The 18188-nt window shown below is 34.8% G+C and overlaps 1 protein-coding gene and 1 long non-coding RNA gene across 2 annotated transcripts in view; one reads left to right on the top strand and one right to left on the bottom strand.

The window, feature by feature from the left end:
- Positions 1–856: 856 nt before the first annotated feature.
- LOC133187459 (nuclear receptor-binding factor 2-like) overlaps positions 857–18188 on the bottom strand; it is a 108723-nt gene continuing 91391 nt past the window's right edge. The window contains exons 2-4 of the mRNA XM_061322841.1: positions 17788–17808; positions 4319–4404; positions 857–2023 (exon numbers count right to left, since the gene is read on the bottom strand). Coding sequence (XP_061178825.1) covers positions 1329–2023; positions 4319–4404; positions 17788–17807 — 801 coding nt within the window. The 5' untranslated portion in view covers position 17808 and the 3' untranslated portion in view covers positions 857–1328. The remainder of the gene's footprint in view (positions 2024–4318; positions 4405–17787; positions 17809–18188) is intronic.
- The window catches only part of LOC133187460 (uncharacterized), a 204496-nt gene continuing 189067 nt past the window's right edge, over positions 2760–18188 (top strand). The window contains exon 1 of the long non-coding RNA XR_009721198.1: positions 2760–2775. This is a non-coding gene — a long non-coding RNA (uncharacterized LOC133187460). The remainder of the gene's footprint in view (positions 2776–18188) is intronic.

Here is an 18188-nt window from a genome sequence, read left to right as displayed (position 1 = left end):
CTTTTTTTCAAAACAAGACTTCAAAGAACCTTGAAACATAAAGAGATACATGAAATGAAAAATCTTACATGAAAAGACTTCAGTTTCAAGCTTCATTTTAAGACTTTCAAAAATTAAATAATAATAATAATTTTAAGAATTATCATAGGAAAAGAATGATAAGATAAAAGTATTCAAATTTTAATGAAATATCTCCCAGTTTATTCTATACGCAAGAGCATGCTCTACGTACAAACAATTTATAAAACAAGGCAAGCTATCGACAAACAAATTGTCAAAACAAGGATATCAAGTCTCATTTAAAGTCAACATTTCGCAACTTCTATGGTGGATACAGTAACCTTGTTAGCAAATACAATCTATCATCAAGTCGAATGCTGACTGACGTTTTTCATACTAATTGATAGGCCATTATTTACACACTGAATTGTCTACGGATTTTTCCGTTTCCCCAATCTGACAAGGAGCATACAGATGGTGTGACCGGTCGACAGGGGATGTTTACTCCTCCATGACACCTGATCCCACCTCTGATGCTTTTAGAGACCTGTGTTTGCTCTACTCCCCATTTTATAGTTTTAATGAACTTTTGAGTTTTATTGCTGTTTGTTATCTCCATATTTCATATATTAATAAATAGAACAGGCTTGCTTGATGTTTTTGTTTTGGAAGTCAGGTATTTTTTTTTTACAATGTTTAAAATGTAATAATTAATAAAACTATTTAAGCTACTCAGTACTTTAGAATTCTGATCACTTGAAAACACTGTTTTTAAGAATATGTTTATTTCAAAATGCTACTTTCATTTCCATTTTTCTCTTTATTCAAAAATATTTCAAAATCAAAAGCTTTGTATTGGTAAAAAATAAATCTGGATTGAATCATAACATTAACTTAGCATGGATATAATTTAACAATTAAAAAAATACATATATGTAAATAATATTAGTTGTTTGTAAGTAATAATAAAACATATAAAAAAATCAACAAATACATCATCAATGTCTCTCTTCTTTACTCCAAACCTAAATATTAGATGAGTAACTTTAAGGATCACAATTGCTTAGTTTTTTTTTTTGGAAGGGAAGTCAATACTAGGTAGAGAATATACTCCCTCTGGACCTTTCTTTCACATGTGGAAACTTTAGGGAATCAAAATAAAACTGTAGTATTTCCAGGAAAGACAGTTCCATGTCTGGAATGACAATTTTTCCACGTTCCTCACCTGAATAGAAATGTCTTTTAGTCTCCTTTGCACCAAATTTAAGTATTAGATAACTTTTAGGATCACAATTGCTTGTTCATTTTTTTATGGAGGGAAGTCAATACTAGGTAGAGAATATACTCCCCCCAGAGCTTTTTTCACATGTGGAAACCTGTAGGGAATCAAAATCAAACTGTGGCATTTCCAGGGGAGGAAGCTCCATGTCTGGAATAGCGATTCCTCCATGTTCCTCACCTGAATAGGAATGTCTTTTAGTCTCCTTTGACTTAAAAACTCTATCAGTAAGATATCTATTGTCTTTCTTGGAATTATCCAGTTCTTTTTCTAACTGTGCAACTTCCTTTCTCAGTTCAATCTTTTCTTGAAGGAGACAATTGATCACAGACTCATAGTCAGTATCACTCATTGTCTTGGTTAGTGTTATGTTTTCCTGAGAAGCATTGTAACCTACATTGAGACCCTTTCCTTCATCATTGTCATTTATAAACTTGTTTTTCAGCAGTAAATGTCCAACAAGAGAATCAGTCCCAACCAGGGCCTGCATGATCCTGTCATTAGATTCTTGGGAGTCATAATCCTCTAGAAAGTGGTTGGGGCTGAACACCAGTTTAGCCTCCGTCTGAGTTGACTGGTTCCTCACCTCTGACCCTTTGTTTGCTAACTTGTTGTTTATCTTCTCTACCCTGTTGATCTTGTCCTGGATGGCTTCCTGTTGTTTAAGATGGAACTGATGTTGAAGTTGAATGGACTCTTGTGCATACTTAGAAGGAGAAAGCTGCAGGGCTTGCAGAAGGTATTCTGAAAAAAAAAAAAAAAACAAATAAAAAAAAAATGAAAAAGAAATAATCAAAGTACTGATACAGTACTGAAAGATGGGGTCAAGTACTAAACTTCATTATTTTACAAATTTCATAACTGCATCTTGAAAATTTTATGTAGGGCTTTGATACCAAATTATATATATATATTTTTTTTATAATTTAATATTAACATTTAAAAAAAAACGTGAAAAATTTATCTGCACATTTTTTCATTTACACTGTAATGGAATAATCAGTAACCGCTAGTCAAGAAACCTTTTTGAATTGTCCAAATGTCACTGGGTCCGAATTAATATGACATTTCCAGAAGTAAACAATTGATGATGCGTATGCAGTCTTGTATTATGCAACCGAGTAGTTTGTATACTAGAGTGGTTCAGTATTATGTTTTTCACATTAAAAATTTTCAAAACGGTTCTTTAATTTGAGTAAGAAAAACTTCATAAGGCTCTCTTTAGTTTGATAAAGAGTGTTTGTATTTTAATCAAAACAATTTCTGCACTCTTTCATGTAGCGTAGATTAAATTCATGTGTTCTCCCCAGGGCTTCCATTTTGAGGCCTCAACTGACAGTAAACTAATAGACAGGGTCACGTGACCCCTTCTAAAAATGAATATATGAAAACAGTTACTGATATTTCTTTACTCAGTCTTTCATAATAGTATATATCATTATAAATATTTTGTTGATATATATTCTTAATGGTCTTGAACACAGTTCTAAGTTACTGTTGTATGTTTTGACTCTGTATATTATTGCATGATGTGTATAAGAATTCAGTATTTAGAAAATCTTGACAATATGACAGGATAGACATTAATTTGCCTTTCGGGCAAGTAAACTCAAACTTTAATTGACTTGTGTAAACGTAAAACTCGGTTGCTCTATATTCAAAAACAAAAAATATTTAGAAGAAGAAAATTGTAAACAAATCTGTTTATTCAGTAATGTGATTTTCAGCAATTATATGTGGCAACTGCCACAATTCAGAATGTTTCTGGGGAAAATCATGTGTTGAATTTCATTTACAGATTACTGTAAGATAAAGATATACATTTCTTCAGAAATATTCACTTGCCCGGTCTGATGATAAGTTGATAATTTCACTTGTCTGAACTGAGAATTTACTTTCTTCTGGCAATCAAACAACTGTTAATGTCGATCCCTGATTATGTACATGTATGAATGGGGGATATCTATCATGATATCAAACTTTATTTAATAAATGCTAACATCAATCATCATTATAATAGGTAACATTTTGACATACATGTAGGTAACATTTCAAATAATTATCATATATCTTTGTAATCAATAAATAAAACACATTTTTCTGGTGCCTTCAGATATTTGAATCATTTGTTATCATTCTCTGTAATGAAAAATATAATAAAAGCAACTCTATTGAAGAAAATGCATTGAAGCTTGAGGATTGCTAGTTTGTTTCATACAGGTACAGAGTGACATAATATGAAATCTGAAGCTCTGCCCAACAGTCAATGGATCATAAGTATCAAACAGAATGATTTCTGGACTCAATCCCTTCATTTTTTCCAATCTTATTTAAATCTGATCTTTTCATCCTGCTGATATTATTATTACTGTTGTCCTATAAAGTCCTACTGTAGAACACATGAACAATTGTTGAGAGATATTTTGAACAACAAAGGGCTGAATATTCCTTTGCTAGTTTATCATATATGACGTTTTACGTCTTTGCTGTAACAAATTTAATTGATCATCGTCACCACGCGTCCATCTCTTCTGTTTTTGTGACCTTCACCTGCATACCCAGTTCTTAAATTTTTAAAATTTATGCCATGCTTGATTTTTCGAAAGTTTTTCCTTGAAAGTTAACAGTCAAAATAAAATTTTACCGACTTTGCTGACAGATTTCAACAAATCTGAACAAGGCATGGATACCTTCGATGTTTTCATCACTACTTGAATCTTTTTGCACATGGATTTGGTAATAAAATTTAAGTATAACAATATTAATTTTTGTCAGCGATGTGAGCAACATTTGTTTTGTAATGATCAGTAGCATCGAGGAGCTCCTAAGGACCGACAGTTGATCGTCGGCAACAATTGGCTCATCACTATGTCTGATTCGTTTTTGTGCAACTTGTGGGCAGGGCTTCAGATTTCATTGAGACAGAAATCAGATACAATTATTATGTCACTTTGTTTGACACAAACTAGCATTCCCCAAACTTGAATGGGCTTCGTTTTAGGATTCTCATGATCAAACATTTATGCATTTTATTCTCACCTGCTGCTCTGCGATGACAAAACATGGAATCTTCATATCTCTTGCTATGTAGTAACTGGTCTGCTTTTCTTCCCTGTTGATGGGCCTTAAAAAAAATTAGATGATGAAATTATGCTTTCTGAATATGCTAAATAAACATATATCACTTCAGCGCCTTCACCAAATCCATATTTTTAAAGTAATTCTCTAATAAATGGAATGATCAAATTTTCCTTACTCAATTTTGTAATCTTAAATCTGACACAGGACTAAATGTGTATATTTGTAAACATGGAAGATTGTGGTGTAATTTATAACAATTCCATAAAAGGAAGGGGTGGTATGACCACGCATATTCATTAATTTTATGTTGAACATTTCTATTCTTTGAGAAGTGGAAGGGAGGGTACATCATGAGGATCAGCTAATGATTTGCAATTTAAATTTGAAATTTCAAAATATTACACAACTGATAAAATTCATCCTTTTTAAAAATTATATTGAAAAAGTCCGGCCAAAAAAAAAAAAAATTGGCATATCCTTCACACATTGCCTGTAGATAGAATGCTATATTGTAGAATGATAAATGTCTTATCGACTGATAGAATACGTTCTATGTATTGACAATGTAGCGAAGAAAACAAGGGAGATATCTCTAACACAGTTTATTTACCATGGAAATTTCAGAGAGTTCCGAATGTCAACATGGTGAATTTGAGAAAAAGGAATTAAATTGTTGAAAGGTATCCACAGTCTCAAAAAAAAATTTTATTATTAATTTGATAGTTATTTTCAATGCAACTTTATCTATTTTCTCTAAAATCGTTTCGGGGCAATTATGCAATTTTCTGCTACATCGCTGGTATATGGGAGGCATTCTAACTGTGGTGAGGGCCTGTTTGACTATTCTACAGGTCCAGCACAATCTCTTGATTTAGCTATATAGTTTGATTTAGCTATATAGCTTTATTAAGCTATTCAAAATAGCTTGATAAAGCTATTTATGTGCAGTTTTTCAGAAAAATGTTTTTTTGTAAAAAAAAGACAAAAAGTCGCAAGTATTAGACTATTCATTTTTGTACTATGGGCTAACAAAACAACACCCAAAATCAAAGATAGTTCTAACACTGCAGCATTTGAATACTTTTAAGGAAAAGATGACTTTCCATTGTTTGAGTAACTGTACACTACCTTGTGTGAGTTGAGGCGTGGATAAGTATGATTGCTTCTCATTGTACTGAATTATTACCAATCAATTATCTTGTTGACCATAATTGGCCTCTTTTATAATTTCAATGAAGAAGTTACTGTATCAATTGCTTTATATAGCCCCAAAACTTTAAGAACTTTGAGTACAAAGTCTATTAAGGAGACACAATTTGATGAGTGATTTTTACAGGCATTATTTCCAGAAGAGTTCAAAGTTGAATATTATCACTGCACCAAGATGTGACTTTTTGTGCATGCTGAGAAAATAACACATTTAAGATCAAAGTATGATAAAATAGCTATATTAAGCTATTCTGAATAGCTTAATAAAGCTATATAGCTAAATCAAGCTATATAGCTAAATCAAGAGATTGTGCTGGACCTCTTTTTACTACTCTTTTTACATATCATAGCCTATTGGTATACATATTTATAAACCAAACCCAGGCACCTATAATCCTTCATAAAGGTTAAAGAAACTTTACATGAAATCAGAATTGACGAGTCAAAATTGGCATAGTTACAACGCGTAAACACTTTCAGTTGAATGCTACATTGAAAGTGTCATTTACATGGATAAAATGATAATTATCTATATAGTCAACTTTAATGAAAAAAAATCTAATAAAGAAGGAAATACAAGAATACCAAATTCAGGAGGTATAATATGTATGCTTTTTTGGATCTCGTAACCAGCCTCTATAACCAGGCAGAGCGCATGCGCGCAATAATTTTCCATCGAGATCGGAAAACGGGAGGAGGAAATTCGGAATAAATAATGGAAACTAGTAATGCAGACTGATACTATAGTCAGATGCAGAAATTTATGCATAATTCGATCAACTTTTATTTAAAAAGCAGAAGAATAAATGAATCAACTTTACAGTTACTTTTTATTTATTTCATTTATTTATTTATTTATTTATTTATTTCATTTTATTTATTTATTTATTTATCTTTCTAATAATTATATAAGTAACTGATTAATTTATTAAAAATGTATTTATGTATTTTTTTTATTTATTACATTCTTTCCTTTATTTATTAATTATTCCATCCATTAATTAATTATTTATTAATTAATTCATTGATTTATTAATTTGTATGGTGGTTAGTTTATTTATCTATTCATTTATTTATTATTCTTATAATTAAATAATTAAGTAATTGATTAATTCATTAGGAAGTTCATTTATTTGTTTATTTATTTATTACATTCATTCCTTCGTTTATTTCTTATTCTATTAATTAATTAATTAGTTTATTTATTTATTTATTCATTTATTTATTCATTCATTCATTCATTCATGCATGCATTTATTTATTGATTTATTTATGCAATTATCATATATTACTTTTATAAATTAATTGTGTTTACAGGGTCTGTATACTTATTACCAGGGTCTGTTTATATATTGCCATAGTTTGTATTATGTATCACCAGGGTCGGTATTATCTATCACCAGGGTCTGTATACCTATCACCAGGGTCTGTATACCCATCACCAGGGTCTGTATACCTATCACCAGGGTCTGTATTGTCTATCACCAGGGTCTATATACCCATCACCAGAGTCTGTATACCTATCACCAGGGTATGTATACCTATCACCAGGGTCTGTATACCTATCACCAGGGTCTGTATTGTCTATCACCAGGGTCTATATACCCATCACCAGGGTCTGTATACCTATCACCAGAGTCTGTATACCCATCACCAGGGTCTGTATACCAATCACCAGGGTATGTATACCTATCACCAGGGTCTGTATTGTCTATCACCAGGGTCTATATACCCATCACCAGGGTCTGTATACCTATCACCAGGGTCTGTATACCTATCACCAGGGTCTGTATACCCATCACCAGGGTCTGTATACCCATCACCAGGGTCTGTATTATCTATCACCAGGGTCTGTATTATCTATCACCAGGGTCTGTATACCCATCACCAAGGTCTGTATACCTATCACCAGGGTCTGTATACCCATCACCAGGGTCTGTATACCTATCACCAAGGTCTGAATTATCTATCACCAGGGTATATATAACCATCACCAGGGTCTGTATACCCATCACCAGGGTCTGAATTATCTATCACCAGGGTATATATAACCATCACCAGGGTCTGTATACCCATCACCAGGATCTGTATACCCATCACCAGGGTCTATATACCCATCACCAGGGTCTGTATACCCATCACCAGGGACTGAATTATCTATCACCAGGGTATATATAACCATCACCAGGGTCTGAATTATCTATCACCAGGGTATATATAACCATCACCAGGGTCTGTATATCCATCACCAGAGTCTGTATACCCATCACCAGGGTCTGTATACCCATCACCAGGGTCTGAATTATCTATCACCAGGGTATATATAACCATCACCAGGGTCTGTATACCCATCACCAGGGTCTGAATTATCTATCACCAGGGTCTATATACCCATCACCAGGGTCTGTATACCCATCACCAGGGTCTGAATTATCTATCACCAGGGTCTGTATACCCATCACCAAGGTCTGTATACCTATCACCAGGGTCTGTATACCCATCACCAGGGTCTGTATACCTATCACCAAGGTCTGAATTATCTATCACCAGGGTATATATAACCATCACCAGGGTCTGTATACCCATCACCAGGGTCTGAATTATCTATCACCAGGGTATATATAACCATCACCAGGGTCTGTATACCCATCACCAGGATCTGTATACCCATCACCAGGGTCTATATACCCATCACCAGGGTCTGTATACCCATCACCAGGGACTGAATTATCTATCACCAGGGTATATATAACCATCACCAGGGTCTGAATTATCTATCACCAGGGTATATATAACCATCACCAGGGTCTGTATATCCATCACCAGAGTCTGTATACCCATCACCAGGGTCTGTATACCCATCACCAGGGTCTGAATTATCTATCACCAGGGTATATATAACCATCACCAGGGTCTGTATACCTATCACCAGGGTCTGAATTATCTATCACCAGGGTCTATATACCCATCACCAGGGTCTGTATACCCATCACCAGGGTCTGAATTATCTATCACCAGGGTCTGTATACCCATCACCAAGGTCTGTATACCTATCACCAGGGTCTGTATACCCATCACCAGGGTCTGTATACCTATCACCAAGGTCTGAATTATCTATCACCAGGGTATATATATCTATCACCAGGGTCTGTATTATCTATCACCAGGGTCTATATATCTATCACCAGGGTCTGTATACCTATCACCAGGGTCTGTATACCTATCACCAGGGTCTATGTACCCATCACCAGGGTCTGTATACCCATCACCAGGGTGTGTATGCCCATCACCAGAGTCTATATACCCATCACCAGGGTCTGTATTATCTATCACCAAGGTCTGTATACCCATCACCAGGATCTGTATACCTATCACCAAGGTCTGTATACCCATCACCAGGGTCTGTATACCCATCACCAGGGTCTGTATTATCTATCACCAGGGTCTGTATACCTATCACCAGGGTCTGTATACTTATCACCAGGGTCTATGTACCCATCACCAGGGTCTGTATACCCATCACCAGGGTCTATAAACCTATCACCAAGGTCTGTATACCAATCACCAGGGTCTGTATACTTATCACCAGGGTCTATGTACCTATCACCAGGGTCTGTATACCTATCACCAGGGTGTGTATGCCCATCACCAGAGTCTATATACCCATCACCAGGGTCTGTATTATCTATCACCAAGGTCTGTATACCCATCACCAGGATCTGTATACCTATCACCAAGGTCTGTATACCCATCACCAGGGTCTGTATACCAATCACCAGGGTCTGTATTATCTATCACCAGGGTCTATATATCTATCACAAGGGTCTGTATACCTATCACAAGGGTGTGTATGCCCATCACAAGAGTCTATATACCCATCACCAGGGTCTGTATTATCTATCACCAAGGTCTGTATACCCATCACTAGGGTCTGTATACCTATCACTAGGGTCTTTTGACCCATTACCAGGGTCAGTTTATCTAGCACCAGGTACTGTATACCAATCACCAGGGTCTCTTGACCCATCACTCGGGTCAGTTTATCTATCACCAGGTTCTGTATACCAATCACCAGGGTCTATATACCCTTCATCACGGTTTTTTCTTCCCTCGTGCAGGGTCTAGTTCCCATCTTTTTAGTAGGGTGACCTTCAACATAGTTTGCATTATGAAAATGAATCCAATTACTTTTTAGGGTGTCTTCATAAACGTAACATCTTGTGGAGAACGTATGAGTTGTTTAATGAACTATAATGATTTTATTGTGATTAAGATGCATTGACTCTAATGTTATATTGATCTTATTTACTTTTTATTTTGTAGTGTAAGCCTGTCAAGGAGGAAGCAAAGGATATAGAAACTTATAACAATGGACAAAGATTTATAATTGTGTGAAACTATCTTTACATTGTAAATGCCAATGTATCCTGATTCCTCTATTGCATAAATCGAGAGAAATCTAAAAATTCCATTATGTTGTTTACTTGTTCCAGAAAAAATGTGAAGATATACATATCTACATAATTAATCAATAAAGTGTGAAATTTTAAAAATTATCATAAAAGAAGAGCAACCAACACAAAGTTCAAATTTCTTCTATGTTCATGACAGTAGAACAGTAGGATAATAGTGCCAAAATTTGTGTTCTACAAACCCTAATTGTCATGTTGTCAAGAAGGAGACCCAGTGTATTTTCACTGCATGGAAATGATATGGAATGTCTTTAATCGTTTTTTGTTGTTTTTTTTTTTTTTCTTTTTGGTTGGGATGCAATCGTCTATGGCATATTGTGACTGTCGTGGCGGCTCATCATATTTAAAATTATTATATATTTTTAAAGTGGGATGTTCTGTTTAAAAGCTTAGGACCAAGGATCGAGTTATGATTTGAAAGTCGATCAAACTTCAATGTCAAGTTTATGAGGTTAAAAATCAAAGTATATTTGGAAGGTCTTGTTACAGCTATGTTCATGTACAAGAAAATATTAAAGTCCTGTCTCATCAGGTGCAAAGCTTTGGCCAGGATTAAAAGTTTTGTAAAAAGAAAGTCAAATGCCAAGGTCAAAGATCTTAGGCTATATACATTCCAGTGACTTGTTATAGTTTTGTCACGGGTATTGCACAGGTCAATTATGAAAACATATATCTCATTCCATACTAAGCTTAGGTCAGGGTTATTTTTTTTATAAGTATATCAAATTTCACTGACAAGGTCATAAGATAAAAAAAATAAATTCAGAAAGATTTTGTAATTCGTAATTCATATGTGGAATATGAGAGTCCGATCTTCTCAAAATTATTATATATTTTCTAGGTGAATATTTCTTGAAATTGATAAACTAAACAAAAAATTATGACCAATGTTCAAATTTTTGTGATGAACAAACACATAGACTGTCCCGGCGTATTTGCTTTAGCAATGGAGAATAATTGAATAAAATTCCATGAAAGATAAATTGATAATTATGATAAAACGTTTTATTTGAAGTAGTGATATGTATATCTTTCCAAATTAATTTTATTAGCAATACATATATTCAAAGAGTAAGGCGTAGATAGTGTATTAACCCCCCACCCCTCCATTTATTTTTGTAAACTTTAAAATATCATGCTGGCAATTTTTTTATGCTTGCTAAAATAAAAACTGATATATGAATAATTTACGGTCTAAAATTATTTCATATAAACACACTGCCCACACGTTAGGTGCCTGCAAACATCTATGTGCAACAGAGGCAATTGATGTTACTTTTTTGTATATATGAGGTAAAAAGGTTTTTTTTGTTATAAATACCTCCTGCATTTACAAGTGAGGTTTGAAATATTAAAATTTTATTTTAAGAAAATGCTCCGAATATTCGACTATCGTTCGAATAATGTTATCGAATAGTCGACTAAGGAAAATAAATATTTTGACATCCCTAAAAATACACAGTAACAAGATTTCGAATATGAACTTTTCGCATAATTAAATATGAATCACAGGGATTTTTTAAATATAATTATGAAGTATACACAATTTCAAAAATAAATCACAAGATAATCGAATATGAATTACAAAATTGAGTGTGTTTGTTTCTTATCTGACAATATCTTTGCGATTTCAAATAATTCTCCCATGTATCGTACATTTTTGGGCAATTTCATGATTTTAATCATGTGCGGGCAAACACAATCTGTGATTAATGTGTTAACTGTTGATTCTACTTGTTTTATAAACAAAATATTTCATAGAATTTTCCTACTAGATTTAAAATTTGCAACCAGTTTAAGTGTTCTCAATTCTTTAATTTATTTGATAAGATAAATTAATCGAACGCTTTATTCGCATTTTTATGCCCCCGTATCGAAGATTCGGGGGTATGTAGTTTTGCCCTGTCCGTCCGTCTGTCTGTTTGTCCGAAAAAACTTTAACCTTGCCCATAACTTTTGATTGGTTGGAGCTATGACTTTCATATTTTACATGTGTATTCCTTGTGACAAGACCTTTCTCTGGGTACCACCATATTTGACCTTGACCTTGGAGTTTGACCCAGTTTTGCAAAATTTTATCAAACTTTGACCTTGGTCATAACTTTTGAAAGGTCGGTGCTTTGGCTTTCATATTTCACAGGTGTATTTCTTGGAAGAAGGCCTTTCCTTGGGCACCATTAATTTTGACCATTTGACCTTGACCTTGATTTTTGACATACTTTTGAAAAAAAAAAAAAAAACCTTATCCATATCTATTCAATCGTTGCTACCGGGGCTTTCATATTTCACAGGTTTATTCCTCGGGACAAGACCTTACTTTGGGTACCAACATATTTGATTTGCGTTTGAGAAAGTTTAACCTTTGCTATAAGTTGCCATACGGGGGCATCAGTGTTTCACAAACACATCTTGTTTTCCGTAACGGTGATTTTTGTACATCAGTATTGGGGGAATTCAAATTCATACTTTAACATAAACTCAGTAGGAAGGAAAATATTTATACAACAAATCAAATAATTTGCAATTATAAAATGTTAACTTGTTTTATAAAAGATAAAAAATTGTAATAACAAATTGTTAATCTGAAATTATAATTTGATGAATTGTAAATATAAATGAAATAAATAAAATCTGTAGTGTTTAGGTGCCTTGAAAATCTATAGTGAGGTCGTTATTATTGGTCGACCTTTCCCTACACCTTGATCTACATGTTTAGGCCTTGAAATAAATTCCAAGCAACACATTCCAGACAATTATTTAGCCATTCTTCTTTATTTATCATGATAGTTAGACTGACAACACTTTGTTATAAATAGTGACTTTAACCCACTTCCCCCAATAAAAATTCATGTAATCGATAGGTTATACCTCCTTAAATTTAAATTGAAATTTAAACTTAAATTTTCAGTGCAGGCGTTCATTAAAAAATATTTTTACAAAGTCGCAAAGTCCAAATGTAGACTTCAAAGCTAAGTATGCATGAAAGTTTGATATGTTTGATGTCAAAGAACATACCGTATTAATTTCTCGAACGGTCTATAACATGGTCATTTCAGGCCAAAAATAAATAAACAAATTAGTGAACAAATAAACGTACAAATAAACCTCACTTTACAGCAAAGGACTTTCTCTTCTTTAGTGAACAAAATTATCTAAAATCTATAATGGTTATTATCGAATATTTCAATTTAATTTTGTTTGGTATTTCAAATTAAAACAAAATGTGTTTGTGAAACACTGATGTCCCTGTATGGCAGCTTTTGACAATGGTTAAAGTTTCTCAAATGCAACTCAAACTCAAATATTAAGGACATACGCAACGTACTTTACCTACTGATAATTTTTAAAGATATTCTTAATTTAAGATTATATAGTGCCATCAGATGTTCGTAGACAAAAAATCAGCATGCATTACCAGGGGTTTTGAAAAGATATCAATTGATGAAAATTCTTGTATAATTCAAAGAAAAATATACAAAAATTATTAAACATATATTCTAGATGTTTTGTTTATCCAAATTTATTTTAGAAGAAGTGTACAACAGCATATATAGACATTAAAATGTAGCAAACAGTTCCTTTAAGTATTTGAAATCCTCAACTCCAGGGAAAAAGACAATAAAGTTCAAACTACGTTGCGTATGTCCTTAATAGCTGAAAAATGTTGTTACCCAAAGAAAGGACTCTCAGTGAATATATCTGAGAAATAAGAAATCCCAGGCACTAACCATTCAAAAGGTTTAGCTCAGGTTAAAGTTTTTTAAATGTGGGTCAAACTGCAAGGTCAAGGTCAAAGGGTCAAATTAAAGGTACCCAGGGTAAGGCTTTGTCATAAGAAATACACATGTAAAACATTAAAGAATTAGCACCAACTGTTCAAAATATATGGCCAAGATTAAAGTTTTTCAAAAGTATGTCTTATTCCAAGATAAAGGTCAAAATTTCAAATATGTCGGAACCCAAAGAAAGGATTTGTCACAAGGAATACACATGTGGAAAATAATAGCCCTGATACTAATTTCTCAAGGTTAAAATTTTTAAAAGTTGGTAAAACTCAAAGGTCAAGATCAATTTTTTTAATATCCGTTCAAAGGTCTTGCTACTATGAATACACATACTAGTATAAAGTATGAAAGCCCTTGCACCAACTGTTGAAAAGTTATAGCCAAGGTTAAAGTTTGGTAAATTCTTGAAAAAGTGGGAAAAACTCAAAGATCAAGGTCAAAAAAGTCAAATATGTTAGAACCCAAACAAAGGCCTTATCACAAGGAATGCACATGTGAAATATGAAAGCCATAGGTCCAACCAATCAAAAGTAATGGGCACGTTTTTGCGGACAAACAAACAGGTGATGGGTATACAGACCCTGGTGATAGATGTACAGCTCTAGTGATAGATAATAGAGACCCTAGTGATAGATAATATAGACCCTGGTGATAAGTATACAGACCCTTTTAATAGATAATACCGACCTTGGTTATAGAAATACAGACGCTGGTAATAGACATACGGACCCTGGTAATAGGTCCACAGTCTCTGGTGATAGGTATACACACCCTGGTGATGGGTACATACAGACCCTAATGACAGATAATACACACCCTTGACATAGATTTACAGATTAAGACCCTGTTCATAGATACCCAAACCCTGGTGATGGGTATACAGACCCTGGTGATGGGTATACAGACACTGGTGATAGATAATACAGACCCTGATGATAGTTATACAGAACCTGGTGATAAGTAAACAGACCCTGGTGATGGGTATACAGACCCTGGAGATAGGTATACAGACTCTGGTCATTGGTATGCAGACCCTGGTGATAGGTATATAGATCCTGGTGATAGATAATACAGACCCTGGTGATAGGTATAAAGACCCTGGTGATAGGTATAAGGACACTGGTGATAGGTATATAGACCCTGGTGATAGGTAATACTGACCCTGGTGATAGGTATACAGACCCTGGTGATGGGTATACAGACCCTGGTGATAGATAATACAGACCCTGGTGATAGGTATACAGACCCTGGTGATGGGTATATAGACCCTGGTGATAGGTTTATAGACCCTGGTGATAGATAATACAGACCCTGGTGATGGGTATATAGACTCTGGTGATAGGTATACAGACCCTGGTGATAGGTATACAGACCCTGGTGATGGGTATAAAGACCCTGGTGATAGATAATACAGACCCTGGTGATAGATAATACAGTCCCTGGTGATGGATATACAGACCCTGGTGATAGATAATACAGACCCTGGTGATAGGTATACAGACCCTGGTGATGGGTATATAAACCCTGGTGATAGGTTTATAGACCCTGGTGATGGGTATACAGACCCTGGTGATGGGTATACAGACCTTGGTGATAGATAATACAGACCCTGGTGATAGGTATAAAGACCCTGGTGATAGGTATAAGGACACTGGTGATAGGTATATAGACCCTGGTGATAGGTAATACTGACCCTGGTGATAGGTATAAAGACCCTGGTGATAGGTATAAGGACACTGGTGATAGGTATATAGACCCTGGTGATAGGTAATACTGACCCTGGTGATAGGTATACAGACCCTGGTGATGGGTATACAGACCCTGGTGATAGGTATAAAGACCCTGGTGATGGGTATACAAACCCTGGTGATGGGTGTACAGACCCTGGTGATAGGTACATAGACCCTGGTGATAAGTATACAGACCCTGGTGATGGGTATACAGACCCTGGTGATGGGTATATAGACCCTGGTGATAGATAAAACGGACCCTGGTGATGGGTATACAGACCCTGGTGATGGGTATACAGACCCTGGTGATAGGTATATAGACCCTGGTGATGGATATACAGACCCTGGTGATAGATAATACAGTCCCTGGTGATGGATATACAGACCCTGGTGATGGGTATACAGACCCTGGTGATAGATAATACAGACCCTGGTGATAGGTATACAGACCCTGGTGATGGGTATATAGACCCTGGTGATAGGTTTATAGACCCTGGTGATAGATAATACAGACCCTGGTGATGGGTATATAGACTCTGGTGATAGGTATACAGACCCTGGTGATGGGTATACAGACCCTGGTGATGGGTATATAGACCCTGGTGATAGATAATACAGACCCTGGTGATAGATAATACAGTCCCTGGTGATGGATATACAGACCCTGGTGATGGGTATACAGACCCTGGTGATAGATAATACAGACCCTGGTGATAGGTATACAGACCCTGGTGATGGGTATATAAACCCTGGTGATAGGTTTATAGACCCTGGTGATGGGTATACAGACCCTGGTGATGGGTATATAGACCCTGGTGATAGATAATACAGACCTTGTTGATGGGTATATAGACTCTGGTGATGGGCATACACACCCTTGTGATAGGTATACAGACCCTGGTGATAGGTATATAGACCCTGGTGATAGCTATACAGTTCCTGGTGATAGATAATACAGTCCCTGGTGATGGATATACAGACCCTGGTGATAGGTATACAGACCCTGGTGATAGATAATACAGACCCTGGTGATAGGTATACAGACCCTGGTGATGGGTAAAAAGACCCTGGTGATGGGTATACAGGACCTGGTGATGGGTATACAGACCCTGGTGCTAGGTATACAGACCCTGGTGATGGGTATACAGACCTTGGTGATAGGTATACAGACTCTGGTCATTGGTATGCAGACCCTGGTGATAGGTATATAGACCCTGGTGATAGATAATACAGACCCTGGTGATAGGTATACAGACCCTGGTGATGGGTATACAAACCCTGGTGATGGGTATATAAACCCTGGTGATAGGTTTATAGACCCTGGTGATAGGTATACAGACCCTGGTGATAGGTATACAGACCCTGGTGATAGGTATACAGACCCTGGTGATAGGTATATAGACCCTGGTGATGGTATACAAACTATGGCAATACATAAACAGACCCTGGTAATAAGTATACAAACCCTGTAAAAAATGATTAATTTATAAAAGAAATATATGATAAATGCATAAATAAATCAATAAATAAATGCAAAAATAAATCAATCAATCAATAAAGAAATAAAAAAAAAGAAATAAATAAAAATACGAATAAATGAATGCATAAATAAATAGATAAATAATAAATAAATAAATAAATAGAATACGAAATAAATGAAGGAATGAATATAATAAATAGATAAACAAACAAATAAATGAACTTCTTAATGAATTAATCAATTACTTAATTATGAGAATAATAAATAAATAAATAAATAAACAAACATGCATACAAATTAATAAATCAATGAATTAATTAATAGATAATTAATTAATGGATGGAATAATTAATAAATGAAGGAAAGAATGTTATAAATGAATTTAAAAAAAAATACAAATATATATTTTTCAATAAATTAATCAGTTACTTAGTTAATTAATTATAAGAATGATAAATAAATAAATTAAATAAATAAATAAATAAATTAATAATTAAATAAATAAATAAATAAAAACTAACTGTAAAGTTGATTCATTTATTCTTCTGCTTTTTTAAATAAAAGTTGATCGAATTATGCAAAAATTTCTGCATCTGACTATAGTATCATTCCGCATTACTAGTTTCCATTATATATTCCGAATTTCCTCTCTGCTGTTTTCCGATCTCGATGGAAATTTATTTCACGCATGCGCTCTGCCTGGTTATAGAGGCTGGTTACGAGATCTAAAACAGCATACATATTATACCTCAAATTCAGAGGCGAGTCCATCCGAGTTGAATGGCTGAAAAACAAATCGGAAGATAAGTACACTCGATAAAATCCAATCCGTCTAGGATTAAACTTGAATTTTCCGGAATGTCATAACCACTAAAATATGAAAAAGTTTACCCCCACTTTATTGCCCGCGTGACACAGTGGTTAGAGCGTATGCTCTAAGAGTCGCAGAGTAAGGTTTTGACCTTAACGTCGCGGGTTCGAATCCCACTTTGGGATATTCTCTGTTGAGAAGTTGATGGCTCGTATTAATACTCCCCCTCAACGGGGGGTATTAAAACGAGCCATCATCAATATAGGTGCTGGCACGAAATAAATCCCTCTGTGCTCAATGGCCCTAAGTGCAGAGGGTAAAAATTTGCAGCTCTCCATCGG

Source organism: Saccostrea echinata, unplaced genomic scaffold (genome assembly GCF_033153115.1).
Source record: "Saccostrea echinata isolate AGI-Se365-2 ecotype Australia unplaced genomic scaffold, CSIRO_AGI_Sech_v1 ptg000015l, whole genome shotgun sequence".
NCBI classification, from domain to species: Eukaryota; Metazoa; Mollusca; class Bivalvia; order Ostreida; family Ostreidae; genus Saccostrea; species Saccostrea echinata.
The sequence above is the reverse complement of the archived record's forward strand: the minus strand, read 5'-3'. Positions and strand labels throughout refer to the sequence as shown.